This window comes from Prionailurus viverrinus, chromosome B4, assembly GCF_022837055.1.
Source record: "Prionailurus viverrinus isolate Anna chromosome B4, UM_Priviv_1.0, whole genome shotgun sequence".
Classification (NCBI taxonomy): domain Eukaryota; kingdom Metazoa; phylum Chordata; class Mammalia; order Carnivora; family Felidae; genus Prionailurus; species Prionailurus viverrinus.
This window is the reverse complement of record NC_062567.1, coordinates 81,096,155-81,117,250: the sequence shown is the minus strand read 5'-3', so window position 1 is coordinate 81,117,250 and position 21,096 is coordinate 81,096,155. Positions and strand designations below refer to the sequence as shown.

Below are 21,096 nucleotides of genomic sequence, written 5' to 3'. Positions count from 1 at the left end.
AATTCTACTCCTTCCTTGGTATATACCAAGAGAAACGAAACCTACGTCCACACAAAACCTTGATCCCAAAGGTTAAAAGCAGCATTGTTCGTAATAGCTAAAAGGTGAAAATAACCCAAACGTCCATCAAGCGATGAATGGATGAACAGCGTGTGCAACAGTACTTGGGAATAAAATGTAAGGAAGTACCAGTACATGCTACACATGGATGGTCCTAGAAAACACGGTGAGTGAAAGAAGCCAGACACAAAGGTCACACGTTAGAGGATCCCAGTCACAGGAAATGTCTAGAACAGGCGAATCTGTAGAGACAGAAAGATGAGACGCTGTCTAGAGTGGAGGGTGGGGTTGAGGAAACGCTGGAGTGGAGAGTAACTGCCAAAGAATAGGGGCTTTATTTTAGGGTGGTGAAGAGGTTCTAAAAGGAACGGTGGTGCTGGTGGCACACCTCCGTGAGTATGCCACAAACCCCCGAACTGCACACTCAACTGCATGGGATGTGAATTCGATCTTGATAAACCGTTACTGAAAAAAATAAAAGAAAGTAAGTACACAACTTCAGATGAAAGAAAAGGCGGCATGTTTAAGACCAAATGAAACGGGGGGCGCCAGGGTGGTTCAGTTGGTTAACGCCTGACTTCGGCTCAGGTTACGATCTCATGGTTTGCGAGTTTGAGCCTGGGGTTGGGCTCTGTGCTGACAGCTCGGAACCTGGAGCCTGCTTCGGATTCTGTGTCGCCCTCTCTCTGCCCCTCCCCCACTCACACTCTGTCTCTATCAAAAATAAACAAATATTTAAAAAAAATTTTTTTAAAAGACAAAATGAAGCAAAAGAAAGGAGAGAAAAAGAAGCAGAACAGATGGAACAAAATAAAACAGAAAATTAAATGTTAGACATAAATCCAAATATATATACGTACATAAAATAAATGGTTAAAATTCCTAAAAACACAACTAATTATATGTTGTTTATAAAACAAACTGAAAACATAAGAATATAGAAAGGATAAAAGTAAAAGGATGAAAAAAATACAGGGGAGTCTGGCTGGCTCAGGTCGCTTAAGCGTCCAACTCTTGATCTCAGCATCATGAGTTCAAGCCCCATATTGCACAAGGTGTGGAGCTACTTAGGAATATATATAGTAAACAACTCAATGAAAGTTGTTACAGTTATATTACCACATAAAAGATGTTAAGTAAAACAATTTAAGACCAAAAAGGTCAATTCATAATGTTAAAAGTTCAATTTATTAAAAATAGATCTACCCTATGACCCAGCAATAGCACTGCTAGGAATTTGCCCAAGGGATACAGGAGTGCTGATGCACAGGGGCACTTGTACCCCAATGTTTAGAGCAGCACTCTCAACAATAGCCAAATTATGGAAAGAGCCTAAATGTCCATCAACTGACGAATGGATAAAGAAATTGTGGTTTATACACACAATGGAATACTACGTGGCAATGAGAAAGAATGAAATCTGGCCATTTGCAGCAATGTGGATGGAACTGGAGGGTATTATGCTAAGTGAAATAAGTCAGTCAGAGAAGGACAGATAACATATGTTTTCACTCATATGTGGATCTTGAGAAACTTAACAGAAGACCATGGGCAAGGGGAAGGGGAGAAAAAGATACAGAAAGGGAGGGAGACAAACCATAAGAGACTCTTAAATACTGAGAACAAACTGAGGGTTGATGGGGAGTGGGGGGTGGGGAAAGTGGGTGATGGGCATTGAGGAGGGCACCTCTTGGGATGAACACTGGGTGTTGTATGGAAACCAATTTGACAATAAATTATGTTTCATATTTTAAAAAAGCTCAATTTATGAAGAAGATAATTTAAATTGTATGTCATTCTTGGGGCGCCTGGGTGGCTCAGTTGGTTGAGCATCCGACTTTTGATTTCCGCTCAGGTCATGGGGTCATAGGATCGAACCTCACCCTGGGCTCTGTGTTGAGTGTGGAACCTGCTTAAGATTCTCTCTCTCCCTCTGACCCTCTTTCCCACTCATGCTCTCTCTCTAAAGTTAAAAAAAAAAATTGTATGTAATTCTTTATCTTTCTTATTATCTGTCTCTCCCAACTAAAGCAGGAATTTTTATCTGTTTTGCTCACTGAAATATCTGTAACAACTACTCCAGTGCCTGGCATGAAGAAGCCCTCAATAAACATTTGTTGAATAAATTAATACATACCCCCAAGGTACATAATGCAACAAGTGATAGAATAATAATGAATACACTGAAAGCAGAGTAAGGAATAACAGATCAGTCTGCAAGTGCATAATTACATCAGAAGACAAATCAGTAAGGATACAAAAGATTTGAACAGCATGGTTCACAATCATGAACTGAAAGACAGACATACAGTAAACACTGTAGCTAATAATAGGTACACGTTTTCAGGCACAAAGAAACATTCAGAGAAACAGACATACGCTGGAACATTCAACAAGTCTCAACAAACTTAAAGGACTCACATAGTACAACCATCAAATAATCTATGTAATTATGAGATATAGAAGATAACCAGAGAAACTTGAAGATACTGAATATTTCATAATAATAAGGAATTACTGGTAATTCTTTAGTGTGATAGGGTATGGAGTTATGTTTTTCAAAGAGTTTTAACCTTTTAGGGACACCTACAGAAATATTTATTGGTGAAATGATATCTACAATTTATTTCCAAGTAGTTTGGGAACAGAGGAACTAGTAGAGGGAGGTGGGCAGGAAAATAGATGAAGTGAGACTGGCCATATTTGTTGAAACTAGATGATCCCAGGGGGTCATTGTACAATTATCTCTGATGTTCTGTGTTTTTAGCCTTCCGCAATAAAAGTTTTGCAAAGAGAATCTTAAATATATATAACCTGTACCCAGCAATTATACTTTTAAGATATATTTACACACGAACTATGTATAACGTAATAAGCTTTTGTAGTAACAAAAAATATGGAGGGAAACTATTTACTCAGTCCATTTATGATGACAAAATGATGCAACATTCATACAATGGAATATTGTGCAGATGTAAAAACAAAGAATAAAGCTCTAGATGGATGGCCATTGAAAGATCTTTAAGAATTATTGTCAAGATATAGAAAAACAAGGTGCAGGACGTGTGTTTAATATACTAAATATTGTGTGTAAAAAAGAGAGAAAAAGCAATAAGCTTCTCTCGTCCTAACCGCTTGTGAACCCCGGAGAAAGGCTGGAAACACACATGAAGCACTCAGAAAAAGGTGACCTGTATGGGTGGGAAGCCACAATGGGAACTGAGCAGGTGGGAGAGCAGTTGGGGAGCGAGAATTTTCATTGTGCACCTTTCTATATCTTCTGGGTTGTGAATCATGAGAAAGCATGATCCATTTGAAATTTAGATGAAGAAATTTATAATGGCCACAAAAAGTTGTTGTGAGAAATACCTAAAGCAGTACTTGGAGGGAAATTTATAACAAACACTTATTAAAAAAAAAAAAAAGGAAGAGCTGAAAATGAAGGAATTAAGCATTCATTTCAAGAAGTTGAAAATAGAACGGTAAAATAAACTCAAGAAAGCAGAAGGAAGGGGGCGCGTGGATGGCTCAGTCAGTTAAGCTTCCGACTTCAGCACAGGTCATGATCTCACGGTTCATGAGTTTGAGCCCCTCGCCAGGCTCTCTGCCTGCTTTGAATCCTCTGTTCCCCTCTCTCTCTCTGCCCCTCTCCCACTCTGCCCTTCCCCCACTAATTCTCTCCCTCTCTCTCTCTCCTGAAAATAAACATTAAGAAACAAAAGAGGGGTGCCTGAGTGGCTCAGTCAGTTAAGCATCCAACTCTTGATTTCAGCTCAGGTCATGATCTCACGGTTTGTCAGTTTGAGCCCCACGTTGGGCTCTGCACTGACAGCATGGAGCCTGCTTGGGATTCTGTGTCTCCCTCTCTCACTGCCCCTCCCCCGCTCATGCTCACACACTCATAAATACATAAAAATTTTAAAAATTAAAAATTTTTTTAAAAGCATAAGGCAGGAAAATAAAGAGTGAAATTAATAAAATAGAAAACAAATACAATACAGAAATTCAAAAGAGCCAAAATAGTTGGTTCTCTGAAAAGAGGATTACAACTGACCAAACTCTGGTGAGACTGACCAATAACAAAAGAGGCCAAAGTCCCCTCAGGAACGAACAGAAAAACCTACTCACAGATGCTACAGAGATTAAAAAATAATAGAAGGGTATCATGAACAACTTCATGACAATAAATCTGAAAAATCAGATGAAATAGAAAAATTCCTAAAAAATACAACTTACTAAAACTGACCCAACTAGCAATAGAAAACCTTGAATATTCCAAAAACTACCAAAGAAAATCAAGTTGAAACTCTTCCCACAACAAAAACATAGACAAACATGATTTTACAGGTGAATTCTTGCAAACACTCAAGGAGTAAAAAAATTGTAATGTTTAAGATTCAGTGTATAGAAAAAGCGAGAACATTTTGAACTCATTTTTTGAGGGGAGCATAACCTTGTTACCAAAACATGATAATGACAGTACTAGAAGGAAAAACTACAGGTCAATATTTCTCAAGAGAGATATATATAAGTCCTTTAAAAACCAGCAAACTGAATCCAGCAAGACCTAAAAAGGATAGTCAAGGATAATACATATGACCAAAGTCATTCATTTCAGGAATGCAAAACTGGTTTAACATTAGAAAATCAATAAATGGTTTAATTTCAAATGAAAGTTTGGCTTAATATTAGGATATCAATTAAGTATATTAGTTTAAATCAGTTTCATATTAGTAAATAAATACTTGGAAAAAATGATCAGTTCTTAGGAACCAGTGAAATGCAAATTAAATTCATAATGAGATACCATCATACATCCAATAAGTCAATAAAAATTGAAAGTCTGGTAACATATATTGGCCAGGATATGGAATGTTGGGAATATTTTTGCAATAAGGATATGAATGGGAACAAAAACTTTGGAAAATATTCTGCAGTGCCAAATAAGGTAGAACAGGAGCTTACTACCATATCCTACGACCCAGCAATTGAACACCCAGGCAAATTTCTCCCTCAAGAAATTCTCGCACATTGTATCAGGAGGTACTTAAAAGAATTTTGCATATAGCAGCAGTTTCTGGGAATAGCAGAAAACTGGAAACAACCCAAATGTCCACGAAAAGTAAGGTGGATGAACAGGGGATAATGAAATATACAAAGGAATACTAGACAGGCATGGAAGTGCCCTAGAGGTACCGCCATGGACAGAGATGAATCTCACACACGCAGTACTAGGCAAAAGAAACAGATCCCAGATTTCCTTGTCTGCACTCTGCATGCTTTCATACAATATGACACCATTTGTATAAAGTTCAGAAAAAAAAAAAAAAAAGCCTAAATTAAATGAGATGCCTGCACAGATGGCAAAACCTAGAGAAAAGCAAAGGAATTCTCCTTATCAGGTTAGGACGGCTGTTAGCTCTGTGGTGAAGGGAGACAGAGGGATGGATGCACCGTGTGGGGGCACGGAGGCGTTTTTAAGGTACTATCTGCATCCTTCCATAACCCAAGGCGATTAGATAGGTATTTCCTTTATTATATTATTCCTTACACAATATACGCATGTTTTATACCATTTTATGTATTGTGGCATATTTCACAATATTTTTTTATGTGATTAGAAAAAAGAGGGCCACAACATTAAGGTACAAGAGAATATAAGAGGAATAACTTACCATGAAGATATCACAACTCTAAATTTACATTTCTCTGACACAGCCTCAAAATAGATGAAGGGAAAATTAACAAAATTGCCAAATCCACCATTACAGAGAAAATTTTAATGCACCCCTTTCAATAATAACTGGCCACCTGGCCAAAAAACATTAGTAGGTAACTTGACCAATACAGTTAGAGTCTTGAACTAAATAGAGAAAACACATGCTATCAAGCGCACTCACACCATTTTTTAAAGTTCACCACAGAGAAAATCTTGATACAACAAATCACTGACACGATGGCCTAAAATTAGAAATCAATAGCCATATATAAAAACAAAAATAGGGGCACCTGTGTGGCTCGGTATGCTGAGCAACTGACTTTTTTTTTTTTTTTTTCCTCTCAACGTTTATTTATTTTTTGAGAGAAAGAGACAGAGTGTGAGGGGGAGAGGGACAGAGAGGAAGATACAGAATCAGAAGCAGGCTCCAGGCTCTGAGCTGTCAGCACAGATCCAGATGCGGGGGCTCGAACTCACGAACCGGTAAGATCGTGACCTGAGCTGAAATCCCACGCTCAATAGACTGAGCCACCCAGGCACCCAGAGCAACTGACTCTTGATTATGGTTCAGGTCATGATCTCACGGTTTGGGATTGAACCACACATCTCGGGCTCTGCGTTGAGCCGGCAGCGCGGAGCCTGCTTGGGATTTTCTCTCTCTCTCTCTCTCTCTCTCTCTCTCTCTCTCGCTGCCCCTCCCCCACTTGCTCTCTAAATAAATAAACTTAAAAAATAAAAACAAAAATAAAAGACATTTGTTTAGAAATATAATAAGCGTAAATCTAAAATAAGTTCTCAAGCAGAGCACAAATAACAATGACAATGGAAATGCTGCATATCAAAACTTGAGGGATGCAACCCACATGGAGTGAAATGGACAGCTTTACCCATGCGTGAGTAGGAAAGGAGAGTCCGTGAAGCATCCCACGGTTCCTATTATGGACAAAGGGATAATCTCTCTCTTATACAAAGAGTTCTTATCAGTTTAGAAGAAAAAGATCAACAATCGATTAGGGAAATAAGCAAAGAATTTGGATGGTTGAAAGAAAAGAGTAAAGGCTGAAAGAGAGAAATGCCTCTTAAATATGATTAAGATTACATACCTTTTCCCAAGATAAATGCAAGTTAAAACCATACTAAGAAATCACTGTTTATCTGAGGCCTGTCTGATGATTGGCCCAAATCTGAAAGTTTAAAAATACATTGCGTTGGCATGGCTGCAGGGGAACAGGCATTCTCATACATTGCTGGAGGGAGAGTAATTTACCTAAGCAGGGTAACTTGGCAGTACATATAAGAATTCCACCAATCTACTTCTAGGAATTTAACCTACATATTCTCTGTGAATAACCTACATTATTCACTGCAGTACTTTTGTGTTAATAAGAGTTAAAACAACCTAAATGTCCATCAACAAGGTACTATTTAGCCAAATGATAGTACAGTGTATAAAAGAATAATAGCAGGGTGCCTGGGTGGCTCAGTCAGTTAAGCATCTGACTTTGGCTCAGGTCATGATCTCATGGTTCACGAGTTCAAGCCCCACGTCGGTCTCTGTGCTGACAGTTCAGAGCTTGGAGCCTGCTTTGGATTCTGTGTCTCCCTCTCTCTCTGCCCCTCCCCTGCTCACGCTTTGTCTCTGTCTCAAAAATAGGTAAACACTAAAAAAAATTTTTTTTAATTTAAAAGAATGATAGCAACTATAAAAAAAAGAACAAGAGGGGGATAGGCAAAATGGGGGAAGGGGGCCAAAAAATACAAACTTGCAGTTATAAAATAAGTAAGTAATGAGGATCTACAGCATGGTGATTATAGTTGATAATATATTACACATTTGGAAGTTGCCAAGAGTGTAGATTCTACAAGTTCTCATCACAAGGGAAAACAATTTTAACTATATGTTGACAGAGGTTAAGTAGACTCATTGTGGTGATCATTTCACAATATATACAAATATTGAAACATATTGTGCACCTGAAACTAATATAATGTTATATGTCAAATATACCTCAGTAAAAAGATAGGTAAACAAACAGAAAGAAAAACAAAGGAAGGAAAGGAGGGAGGAAGGGAGGAAGGAAAAGGAAATTATTTATATATGTATTTGGCAAGGGCTCAAAGATAAATGTTTGTATGTGCATTTAAAAAAAAAAAAATCTCTGAGTCAGGGAGCCTGGCTGGCTTAGTCAGTAGAGCATGTGTCTTTTGGAGTGGTGAGTTCGAGCCCCACCTTGAAGGTAGAGTTAACTTAAAAAAAAAAAAAAATCTCGGGGCACCTGGGTGGCTCAGTCAGTTAAGCGACTGACTTCAGCTCAGGTCATGATCTTGTGGTTCGTGAGTTCGAGCCCCATGTCGGGATCTGTGCTGACAGCTCAGAGCCTGGAACTTGCTTTGGATTCTGTGTCTTCTTCTCTCTCTGCCCTCCCCTGCTCGCTCTCTGTCTATCTCTCTCTCTCAAAAATAAATTAGCATTTAAAAACTTAAAAAAAAACAATACAAGAAAATTATAGACCAACTCACTTATGAAAATAGCTGTAAAATCAATTAAAATATTAGGAAGCTAAATATATCACTGTATTAAGAATATTTCAAGGGGTGCCTGGCTGGCTCAGTAGGAAGAGCATCTGATTCTTGATCTCAGCTCAGGTCTTGATCCCAGGATCATGAGTTCAAGTCCCACACTGTGCTTTGCACTGGGCACAAAGCCTACTTAAAAAATAATAATAAAATAAAATCTTAAAAAAAAAAAGGCAAAAAGGAAACGTTATGACCATGGATTATTCCAGAAATGCAAGGGTAAAAAAACTTAGAAAATGAATTAGTTGAATTCAAATAAAGATGAAAAACCATATGACCATCTCAATAGATATATAAAAAACATGGGTTAAAATTCACACCTACCTATGATGAAAATATTACACAAACTAGGAATAAAATAGATCTTCATTCAGCTGGTAAAAGGTGTCTACAAAAACCCTGCAGGAAAACACGATGTTAATAGTGTAACCTCAGTAGTGCTCTCTTTAAAATCAAGCCAAAGATGCCTACCTCACCCCTTGAATTGCACTGCAGGTATAAGAAAAATAGCATATATAAGGATTAGAAAGGAAGAAATCAGAGTGTATCTATTTGCAGATGACATTATTATTCACATAGAAAATCCATGAGAACCTGAAAGCTATTATAATGTAACTTTTAAAGGATGCCATTTACAATAGCATCAAAAACTATAAGGTACCTGTAGGCTTGAAACATTTGCCCACATGCACAAGTCACAAACAAAAAGCTACAAGGTATCTAGGACTGACCTCAAATGAGATCTATAAGAGCTTTCACAGAGAAAATTAAAATCTTAGTTTGGTACAAGGCAGTAAGTAAATAGAAGTAAATATTATGTTCATTGTGAATGAAAAGTCAGTATCATAAAATATCAATTCTCTCCAAATTAATATAAAATTCAATGTAATTCCCCATTAAAATCCCCAAAAGACTTTTTTCACAGAACTTGTCCAATAATAGCTCAGACAGTTCTGAAGAACAAAGAAAAATGCATATTATCAGATACCAAGACTTACTAAAAAGCTATAGTATGTGAAACAATGTGGAGTTGGCACAGGAATAGACAGACTATTGAAACAAAAAAGAAGCCAAGAAGAAAATGTACATATGTATGGCAACTTGATAAATGCCTGATGTGGCACTATAAATCAGGGAGAAAATATGGCCTGCTCAATAAATGATGCTGGGACAGCCAGTTATCCAGATGAAAAATAGCTATATTTAGGTTCTAAGCTTACACATGACACATTAAATTGTTTATGGAATTAAAGTCTAACATATGAGAAGAAAACTTCTATAATTTGAAAAATATAAATGAAAAGGATTTAATAAAAGACATAAAATATACAAACTATAAAGAAAAACACTGAAATTTTTAATCATATTGGAATTTTTAAATTTTTAAATTAAAAGTACATTTGAGATACTATGAACAAAAGAAGAAGACAAGCTATAGCTAGAGTATAGGAGATTAAGGAATTAAATCTGGAATATATGAAGAATGCCTTCCTAACTCATTCTGTGAGGCCAGCATTACTCTGATACCAAACCCAGACAAAGATACTACAAAACCGCAGACCAAGATCCCTTGTGAATACAAATGCAAATTTTCTCATCAAAATACTAGCAAACAGGGGCGCCTGGGTGGCGCAGTCGGTTAAGTGTCTGACTTCAGCCAGGTCACGATCTCGCGGTCCGTGAGTTCGAGCCCCGCGTCAGGCTCTGGGCTGATGGCTCAGAGCCTGGAGCCTGTTTCTGATTCTGTGTCTCCCTCTCTCTCTGCCCCTCCCCCGTTCATGCTCTGTCTCTCTCTGTCCCAAAAATAAATAAACGTTGAAAAAAAAAATACTAGCAAACAAAATTCAGCAGCATACTGAAAGCATTATGCATCATGATTCCTGTGGGATTTATTCCAGGAATGCTAAGATGGTTCAATGGACAAAAATCAATCTGCACACTACAATATACCACATTAACAGAATGAAGAAAAAAGCCACATAATCATCTCATCCGTGAACAAAGAATTTGAAAGTCAACACCCTTTCCTGATAAAATCACTTGAAAAACTAGGAATAGAAGAGAATGTCAACATGATAAAGGCCACATATGAAAACCCCAGAGCTAATAGCGTTACTTAATGGTGAAAGACTGAAAAATTTTCCACGAGTAATAGAAACCAAGATAAGGATGCCCACTTTATGTCACTTCTATTTAACATAGTACCAGAAGTTATAACCAGAGCAAATTAGGCAAGAAAAAGAAATAAAGGGCATCCAAATTGGAAAGAAAGAAGTAAAATCATCTCCATTCACAAGTGACATGATATTACACACAGAAAATCCAAAAGAACCCCCCCCCACACACACACACAAACCCTATCACAGATAATAAATAAATTCAGCAAGGTTTCAGGACATAAAAATCAACATGCAAATATCAGTTGTATTTCTGTATATTTGCAATAAACAAGCCAAAAAGGCAATTTCTTAAGTGTTTATTTATTTGTTTTAAGACAGAGAGAGAGCACATATGCATGGGGGAGGGGGAGACAGAGAGGGAGATGCAGAATCCTAAGCAGGCTCCATGAGCATAGAGCCTGATGTGGAACTCAGTCTCACAACTGTGAGATCATGACCTGAGCCAAAATCAAGAGTCTGACACTTAACCAACTGAACCACCAAAGTGCCTCTAAAAAGGCAATTTAAAATTTTTTTTCACTTACAATAGTATCAAAAAATAAACTATTTCGGATAAATTTCTCAAAGGAGGTGAAAGACTTACACATGGAAAACTACAAAATTACAAAATATTACAGAAATTATAGAAGACACAAATAAACAGAAAGATAGCCTATGTTCATGGACTAGAAAACTTAATAGTAAGATGGCAATACTATACAAAGTATCTCATATTCAATACATTCCCTATCAAAATCTCAATAGCTGTTTTTATAGTCAGAGAAAAACCCATCTTAAAATTCATATGGAATTGTAAGGGATCTCATATAGCCAGAACAATCTCAAAAAAAAAAAAAAAGGAACAAAGTTGGAGGACTCAACACTGCCTAATTTCAAAACTTACTACAAAACCACAGTAATCGAAACAGTGTGGTACTGGCATAAGGACAGACATACAGGCCAGTGGCATAGAATAGAGCTGAGAAATCACCCTAGCATATTTGCTCATTTGATTTTCAACAAGGGTATTAAGACCATTCAAAGAGACAAGGATAGTATTGCCAACAAATGGTGCTAGAAAAACTGGATATTTACATGCAAACAAATGAAGGTGGATCCTTACCTTACTTTGTATACAAAAATAAACTCAAAACTATAAAACTCTTGGAAGAAAACAGAAGTAAAAATCATCATGACTTTGGAATAGGCAATGATTTCTTACGTATGAGGCCAAAAGCACAGGCAATAAAAGAAAAAATAGGTAACTTAGACTTCATCAGAATTAAAAACTTCTATGCATCAAAAAACACTACTAAGAGAGTGAAAAAGCAGGGGCACCTGACTGGTTCAGTAGGTAGAGCATGTGATTCTTGATCTCAGGGTCATGAGTTCAAGCGCCATGTTAGGCATGGAGTCTACTTTAAAAAAAGAGAGGGGGCGCCTGGGTGGCTTAGTCGGTTAGGCGTCCGACTTCAGCTCGGGTCACGATCTGGCAGTCCGTGAGTTCGAGCCCTGCATCAGGCTCTGGGCTGCTGGCTCAGAGCCTGGAGCCTGCTTCCGATTCTGTGTCTCCTTCTCTCTCTGCCTCTCCCCCGTTCATGCTCTGTCTCTCTCTGTCTCAAAAATAAATAAACGTTGAAAAAAAAAATTTTTTTTAAATAAAAAAAGAGAGAGTAAAAAACAACCCACAGAATGGGAGAAAATCATATATATACATACACACACACATATACATATATATTTGCAAATCATGTATCTGACAAGTGATTAATATCCAGGATATATAGAGAACTACCACAACTCAACAATAAAAAACAACCCAATTAAAAAATGGGCAAAGGATTTAAATAGACATTTCTCCAAAGAACATATACATATAGACAATACGCACATGAAAAGATGTTCAACGTCATCAGTCATTAGGAAAATGAAAATCAAAACCACAATGAGATACCACTGCATATCCATTAGGATGGTTATTATAAAAAATAGTAATAATAAGTACTGGAGAGGGTGGGGCAACTGGGTGGCTCAGTCAGTTAAGCTCTGACTTTTTAAAAACATTTTTAATGTTTATTTATATTTCAAAGAGAGAGAGGGAGAGGGGGAGGGGCAAAGAGAGAGGGAGACACAGAATCTGAAGCAGGCTCCAGGCCCTTGGTTCTCAGCACAGAGCCCAATGTGGGGCTTGAACCCACGAACTGTAAGCTCATGCATGACCTGAGCCAAAGTCAGACACTTAACCAACTAAGCCACCCAGGTGCCCCAAGTGTCTGGCTCTTGATCTCAGCTCAGGTTACGAACTCAACAGTTGTGAGATTGAGCACCACATTGGGCTCTCTGCTGTTAGCACAGAGCCTGCTTCAGTTCCTTTGTCCCCTCTCTCTCTCTCTGCCTCTCCCCCCTCCCTTTCTCTCTCAAAATAAATGAACTTAAAAAAGAAAAAGACATTAAGAGGCACCTGGGTGGCTCAGTTGATTAAGTGTCCGACTTTTGATTTTGGCTCAGGTCATGATCTCATTGTTCATGGGATCAAGCCCTGCATCAGGCTCCATGTGACTGACAGTGGAGAGCCTGCTTGGGATTCATTCTCTCTCTCCCCCTCTGCCCCTCCCCCACTTAATCTCTCTCTCTGTCTTTCTCAAAATAAATAAACAAACATTAGAAAAGAATAGAAAAAGTGAGCAATGCACCAAATTCGCCAATAAAATATGCTTTTGGGTACTTCCCTCAAAGAAACTCTTGCACATTCACAATGAGACCTACATTGTAGCACTGTGTATAAAAGCATTAGAGTTGAAATCCAACTTTTCCTCAACAGAAGAATAGTAAGTAAACAATGAAACACACAGCCATTAAAATCATTGACCTAGATCTCCATGTCATGCCACAGAATGGCAAACAGTGATTAGCGAAAAAGCAAGTTGATACCACTAATGTATAATTTTAAAACACAAAACATATATGGTGTCTACGATACGTGTATGACTAATAAAAGTACAAAGCAAGCATGAAGACGGTTGTGGTTGTTTCTGGAGAGGAGGGAGAGAGAAGAAATGAGAAGGTGGGCTTTAACTACATCTTTCATTAGCATTTTATTCCTTTCTGATGCAAATATGGCAAAATGTTAACATCTGTTTCACTTGGCAGTGGATTTATGGGTCTCTATGACATTATTTTTGTAAGTCCAAGATGTTTCACAATTAGAAATTAAAAAGTAAAAAATCTGAGATCTCTGTGAAATCTCACTTAGTATAAGAATTGAGATAGGGATCCAAATTTGCTTAATTCCAGATGGCTAACCATTCCCAAACCCCATGGAAAAACCGCACTTTTACCAAACACCATGCACACGGCTCCTACCCAGGAGGCATTGGGAAGGTAGGACTTCACTATGCTTGCCCTGGAGGCAGGAAGGTGGGGGGGGGGGGGAGGCAGGGGGAACGTGGTTTACTCAATCATGAAGGCAACAAACTTGGGTGGTCTATCAGGATGTAAGGACTAAAAAATGAGGGGCGCCTGAGTGGCTCAGTCAGTTGAGCTTTGGGCTCTTGATTTCGGTTCAGGTCATGATCTCACGGTTTGTGAGTTCGAGCCCCGTGTCAGGCTCTGAGCTGACAGTGAGGAACCTGCTAGGGATTTTCTCTTTCCCTCTCTCTGCCCCTCCTCCACCCACGTGTGCTCTCTCTTTCTTTCAAAATAAATAAACTTCAAAAAATTATAAAAATAAAAAATGAGAAATAGCCAGACAGGAATGCCCTCAACTTTCTGCCACTAACACCTCCAGACTCCCCACCAAATACACCACTCTTTCATTCCCAGTTACAACCCTAGATCTCCTCTCCTCAGGGTAACTGTTCTCCTGTGTTCTGTATCCCAGCTCTGCCCCATTCTCTTCCCCTTCTTTCTGCTATAACTCAATCTCTCCTTTCTATCAGGTCCACCCAAAAGCATTTACACATGCTCCCAATTTAAAACGCGAAAGAACACCCTCTCCAACCTTATAACCCCTCCAACTAGTGCTCACCTTTTCCCTCCCCTGCATATCGAGACTTCTTCCAAGGTTTCCACTTTTTCATCTCCTCTTCAGCACCCCACAGAAACTGCTGTAGCAAAGTTCACCAGTGACCTCTGTCATTAAGTCCAACCAAAGGACTGGTGAGGGGAGACTGGGAGTAGAGGACTTAGAAATTTTCATCTGGTTCCCATGACTACTGCCGGGGTTCTTATTTCCTTGTGAATGCTTTGCTTTTATTAAAATAATAATTCCCATGACCGCCCACAAGCAGTTTTTAATCCTCCTCTTCCCTGAAGGTTCAAATGCTACTGACGCCCTGGGCCAGCCCCTCTTTGAGATGTGTCACTGTAGTCTCCTTTCTGGCCCCTTCTTGGCAAAGCCCCCTTCCGCCCATGCTTTCAATGATGGCTTCCTCAATGTTCTGTTCCACCTTTTCCACTATATACTGTTTCTTTGGGGGGATTTTACCCAGACCAAGACTCCAACTGTAGCCAATATGTTGATGACTCCCAGCCTTCTGGGTTAAATTCGGATCTCTCTCCTGAGTTCCAAACCCACAGATCTAACAGCCTCCTCAGAAATCTCTACTTGGATGCCTGCAGCCACCAAAATCATCATACTCAAAACCAGAATAATCATTTTCCTTCACCAAACCTATTCTTCTTTCTACTCTACCTAACTTAGGAACCACCACCTATCCATGCTCAACCCAGAAACCTATGAGTCTTACTCTATTGATTCTGTTCCCTAAATCTCCCTCCAAATTCATATTTCTTCATCCCTGGGCCACCTTCTTTTCTCACCTGGATCACTGCAACCACTTCCTAACTGGCCTCCCAATCATTTGCTACATTCCAGCCAGAGTGAGCTTTCAAAACCAAAACTGAATATGTCATCATCCTCCTTAAGATATCTCATTAGCTTCCCCCTTATTTCTCGGATTGTCCAAACTCAACATAGCTACAGAGCTTCATGACCTGCACGCTGACCCCTAATTGCTGCCCAGCCTCACCTCCCACACTCCCTTCCCACAATTCTCTCCAGTCACCGCAAAAAGCTATCAACTGCCCCTTGTCTCCAGGCCTATGGCACTTAGCAGACCTTCCACTTGGAATGCCCTCTTCCCTCTACCCCTCCTCTACAGCTGCTGGACTAGCTCCTCATCCTTCAACTGTCAGTTCAAAGGTCACATTCTCCAGGAAGCCTCCCCTTCAGCTAGACTTGGCTAGTTCCTTTATTGTGCGTCCCCCTTATCACCCCCATGATATGTAGTTCACCTGTCAGACTTTATCCTGCTTGCTGTGGCTGTTTATTTAATGTCTGTCTCCTGAGAGCAGGACTAGGTCTCTCAGTCACCACTTCATCCCCAGTTTCTATGACAGGGCTTGGTGCAGGGCATATGGTCAATAGATAAGAGGAAAGTGCAGTCTTTGCCCTCAGTTCTTGGCCTACTGAAGCTGCAAATAACAAAAATAATTAGAATATAATAAAGTAAGTGCTTATAATCAATTATCTATGTGTGTAGATGCTTGTGGGTTGCTATGGTCTGAATGTTTGTGCCCCTCGAAAGGTCTTATGTTGAAATCCTATGCCCAATGTGATGATATTAGGAAGTGGGACCTTTAGGAGGTGCTTAGGTCATAAGGGTAGAACCTTCACAAATGGGATTAAAGTTCTTATAAAAGAGGCTCCCCAGAGCTCCCTAGCCCCTTCCACCATGTGAGAATAAACAAGAAGTCTATGACCTGGGCCACACTAGCACTCTGATCTCTAACTTCCACACTCAAGAATTGTTAAGAAAAAAATTTCTGTTGGGGCGCCTGGGTGGCGCAGTCGGTTAAGCGTCCGACTTCAGCCAGGTCACGATCTCGCGCTCCGTGAGTTCGAGTCCCGCGTCAGGCTCTGGGCTGATGGCTCGGAGCCTGGAGCCTGCTTCCGATTCTGTGTCTCCCTCTCTCTCTGCCCCTCCCCCGTTCATGCTCTGTCTCTCTCCGTCCCAAAAATAAAATAAAAAACGTTGAAAAAAAAATTAAAAAAAAAAAAAAAGAAAAGAAAAAAATTTCTGTTTATAGGCCATTCAGCCTGTGGTATCTTGTTCTAGCAGCCCAAATAGACTAAGCCATGGATATATGTGGACATGGATATGTGGATGTGAAACGCTGAAGAAACCTAACTCACCTTCTGGCTTAGCCAAGAAAGTTCACATAAAATCGATGACATTTGAACCGGCTTATTATTCATTCCAGTCATTCAACAAATAACTTCTGGGCACCTACTTGGTGCCAGGCACTGTTTCAGGCACCAAGAATACAGCAGGAAAGAAGACAAACAAACAAAAATAAGAAGAAGAAAGAAAAGATAAAGAAGAAGAAAGAAAAGAAGACAGACATTGTCCCTGCCTTCCTGGAGCTTATTCTAGTTGGGGTAGACAGACAGGGACGTTAAATTCCAACAAATAAGATAATTTCAGGAAATGATACATGCTTTGAAGAATATAAAACTCTGTAGGTGTTTACCAGGATGGTGGCAGAAGGCTGCATGTGTTCTGTGTGCCAACATCAGGGCTAACCTGTGGAGGTGTCATAGGGATATATAACTTGAATGACAGGGTGGAGCCTACCGCTCAAAGATCTGGAGGAAGACAGCTTTCAGTAGAGACAACAATGAGACCCACTGGTTCAAAGAACAGAAAGAAGGCCAGTGGGGCAGATACACAATGAGTATTTATATCTCCGGCCCAGACCTCATCCTTGAACTCCAGAATCACAGAACCAACTACCAACTGGACATCGCCACTGGATGTCTAGAGTCATTGTGACCTCCATCAACCTGGGTTCCCCTCCAAACCCAATTCTAGTAAATGACAGTTGCATTGTTCCATTTGCTCAAGCCAAAAACCCCAGAGTCATACTTGACTCCACCCCATGCCCAATCCATCAATAAATCTTCTTGGGTCCACCTTCAAAATATGTCCCAAACCCGAGGGCTTCCCATCACCTCCCAGGCACCTCAGTCTGTGCTGAAGTATTTGGATCTTAGCCTTTGTGCAAGGCAGAATCACGGAAGGTTTTCCAGGATGGGACAGAGAAGTGACACTTGCCGTAGGGTTGTGTTGGAGTCAGCTCACACCAGTTCACAAGAGCCAACTGGAAAATTTTCAGGAATGTTGCCAGATGGTTGACATCACAGTGACAGCATGAATTTGGCCACGGTAAGACTACTTATACCACAGATACTGGTAAACATTATAGATCAAGGCTCCCCACTCCATGCCCCCCACTCTCTCCTGGCCATCAGAATGCTCAACATTTACCAGCATACAACTGCATGTGCAAGTCTGTATTACAGAAAGACCCTTCTTGTGTCATCAGGTGTGTGATTCTTATCTCTATAGGTGTTTACATTTGCGAATACACATTAGCACCCGAAGAACCTTTCCCACCATATATCTGCCTGCTTGCCTGAACTCAGTTAGGGAGCACTAGATCGGGAGCACCTGGTAAGAGGCTGTTGGCAATGATGCAGGTGAGAGATGAAGGCACCAAGCATAGGTGGTCAGAGAAATCTAGAAATAGGACGAATAGGCTTTGTCATTTACTCTGAGAGAACTAAATTCCTTTCCTTCACACCACTCCTCAGTTTGTAGTCACAGACCCATTTCTGTGATTCTTCTTTAACATGTCTTCCTGTCTAGACTGTACATCCCCTGAGGGCAGGGGCTGTGTGTCTGCCCAGCACTGTAGCCCCAGAGCAGGGCCCAATGCTTACACCTGCACAGCCTTACTGACGAGTCATTAAATGAAGAACGGAAGACGAAGTAAAGGAGAAGGAAAAGTCAGTAATAACTCTCAGAAGAAGAAACATGGGAAAAAGAATAAGTGTGGCTAGTGGTTCAGAGGGAAGGGTTTGGGAAATGTTGACTTCAAGTGCCCGGGACTATACAGGCAGTGGCATCCAGCTACCAGCTGGAAATATGAGTCTTAAACTTAAGAGTCTTGGGTCTGAAAGAGACCTTCCTGAGTATAACATGCAACCCTTCCCTCTTCCCTTAGAGTCTGAATTGTCACTGAAGGAGTGTCAACTTCCCTCTCTTAAGACTCACCCGAACCTCGGCCTCCCGTGGCCTCCCATTAAGGTCGCACTTGGACCCGTTGCCATAGGTCTGGCTGTGGTAGCGTTTCAGACGATGCTGCTTGGAGGCCTGGGGAGGACATCAAGAGGGAGGGCGGGGGCAGAAGAAAGACAGCAAAGAGAAAAAATGGCACTTTGTCCTAATGGCCACCGAGCCCCAAGCAACATGTCAGCTAATCCTGACCCTTCCCTTCTCGTTAGGGCTCTGAGTCTACAGCCAGGACCCCTTTCTCTCCCAACCCCAAACTGCTGCCACCTTGGCTGTCTCATCATCCCAGTCGAAGGCCGATTGGTAGTAGCCGAGATAGAGGACTTCACCTTTGATCTCTGAATCTACAAGAGAAACCACAGTGAAGCACCGTTACTCCCTTCTAAGAGGACTAAGAGGGAAGGGGACTGGGGAGGCAGGTCACCTTCTATGAAGTGTTGCTGAGGGCTTAGGGAAAATGTAGGCATGAGTCACCTTCCATGTGGTACTGCTGGATGTGGCGTCCGTAACAGAATTCATATGTCCACCAGTCCTTGGTCTGACAATTAAAAAAAAAAAAAGAACAATCAAGGGGATAGCGTGCAGATGTCTCTGCTTGGAACCTGAATCTCTCCTAGCTCCAAGACACATAACCTCTCATCTACTTCTCATCCCCTCTGCTTCCATACTCAATTCTCCAGATTCTCAGTGACGAGGAAGGGCTGCTTTCCTTCTGTGACTGGGAGAAATGCCTCTAAAGTATGTTTTTCACCTGTGCTCTTTCCACGCCTCCCTTTTTAAAGATTTTTTTTAAAAAATCCTTCTTCGCCTTTTATAAAGATAAGAAATCATGGTATCCTTGAAGAAATCATGGTATCCTTATTTCCCGAACCAGGAAAATTTGAATATTCAAATATTAATTGAACTTCTACAACATTCCTTGTGCTGTTCTAGCCACCGGGGATACAACTGTGAACAAGATAAATTCTCTGACCTCATGGACTCATATTCCAGTGCTGGGACTCAGACTAAAAAAAATAAATAAATAAGCTGATGATTCAGTTAATAAGATGATTTCAGATCATGAAAAATGCCATGATGAAAATAAAATAGGACACCGGCAGAAAGTGACGGGGGCAGGGGGTGACTTTACCAGGAAGGCTTCTCTAGGAGAATGTCCCTCCTACCCTACAGTGACCCTCTTTAGGCACCTCAATCTTGGCTTAACCATCACTCTGAGGTCTTCTGTCCTAACCCTCCTCTACACTCAGCAAAGTGTCATCAGTGGTTGCAGGATTCTTTGCTTCTGTACAATATGTCTACTTGTCCAATGGCCTTTTTAACCCCCATAGGTCCTCTCGTCCCTCCCCATTCATGGGCACTCCGGTTCCCAGATAGATAGCTAGTTCCCAAGCCCTCATTCCATTCTTCCCAGCCCCTTTCACCTTCAGCAAGCAAGGAGCATCTTTCATTGGGCTCAACAGCTCAGGGATCCCAGGCCCTCGGTAAGCAGGTGCCTCCTCCTCCCTTTCACGCTGGAAGTGAATAGCTCCAGCTGGCAGGCGACATTCATAGCGCTGTTTGTACTTAGAGGAGACAATCACCACGTCCGAAGCTTGGCTCTGGGAAAGACGGAGGTTCGGGGGGCAGGGAGGCAAAGAGAGGCTGGGATCAGAGAGAACAACGAGATCCCTCTTCGGATCCTGGGGAAGAGCCCAGTCAAGTCAGAATGAGCCACAAGTCTTCCAGCTGTGTTTGGCGGGTGAGGGGAACGAGCACTCGCACTTCTCTCCCGGGAGGAGTCTGGGTGCTTCTATCTGGAACCGAAGCTGACAGCGGGAAGCCCCACCCCTCCCAGTCCCTAGCCCCAGGGGAATGGGTCTCCGTCTACGGTCCTTAGGAGTCATCGTAAAACCCCTACCTACTCCTCCCGATTCTTCTTAGGCGCCCTATGCAGACTCCACAGCGGCCCTTCTTCCTCTATCTTTCCCCCCTTCCCCTTGCCCCAGATCCTCGCCCTTCCACGCCTCCACACCTGCCCTCCCATGACAGGCAACGGCAGGATCTCGATCCCATAACGCATCTCACTCAGTTCCTCTAGATTCAGGCTTCCGACACCGCCGGCCAGAGTTGCGGGTAACAGGAGCCCCAGAAGTAGCAGCCCCAACAGGCTGGACAGCAGCGTTTCCGCCGCCATCTTTCGTTCACCTTCTTACTCGGGGCAGCTCCTTCCGCCCTAAACCTGGCAGCGGCCTCACCCCGCCCATGAACGCCGAAAGGTCTCATTGGTTGAATGTTCTGTCCCTCTTACCTACCCAATTCCCATTTGTAAACGTGGCTCCAAAACCCTCCGGGAGGTGGATCACGATGATAAGCAAAACCACTCACTGCTCCTGATTGGTCAGAGATGCCAACCAATCATCGAGGAGCTCAGACCTCCTCCCACCCCCCACCCCCCACCCCC

General features: G+C 41.2%; 1 protein-coding gene across 6 annotated transcripts in view; it reads right to left on the bottom strand.

The window, feature by feature from the left end:
• The window catches only part of OS9 (OS9 endoplasmic reticulum lectin), a 31,034-nt gene extending 10,178 nt beyond the window's left edge, over positions 1-20,856 (bottom strand). For all 6 annotated transcript variants that reach the window (XM_047867444.1, XM_047867446.1, XM_047867447.1 and 3 more), the window contains exons 1-5: positions 20,668-20,856; positions 20,078-20,254; positions 19,128-19,191; positions 18,921-18,997; positions 18,636-18,734 (exon numbers count right to left, since the gene is read on the bottom strand). In XM_047867444.1, the coding sequence (XP_047723400.1) occupies positions 18,636-18,734; positions 18,921-18,997; positions 19,128-19,191; positions 20,078-20,254; positions 20,668-20,829 (579 nt within the window). In that variant the 5' untranslated portion in view covers positions 20,830-20,856. The remainder of the gene's footprint in view (positions 1-18,635; positions 18,735-18,920; positions 18,998-19,127; positions 19,192-20,077; positions 20,255-20,667) is intronic.
• Positions 20,857-21,096: the final 240 nt, after the last annotated feature.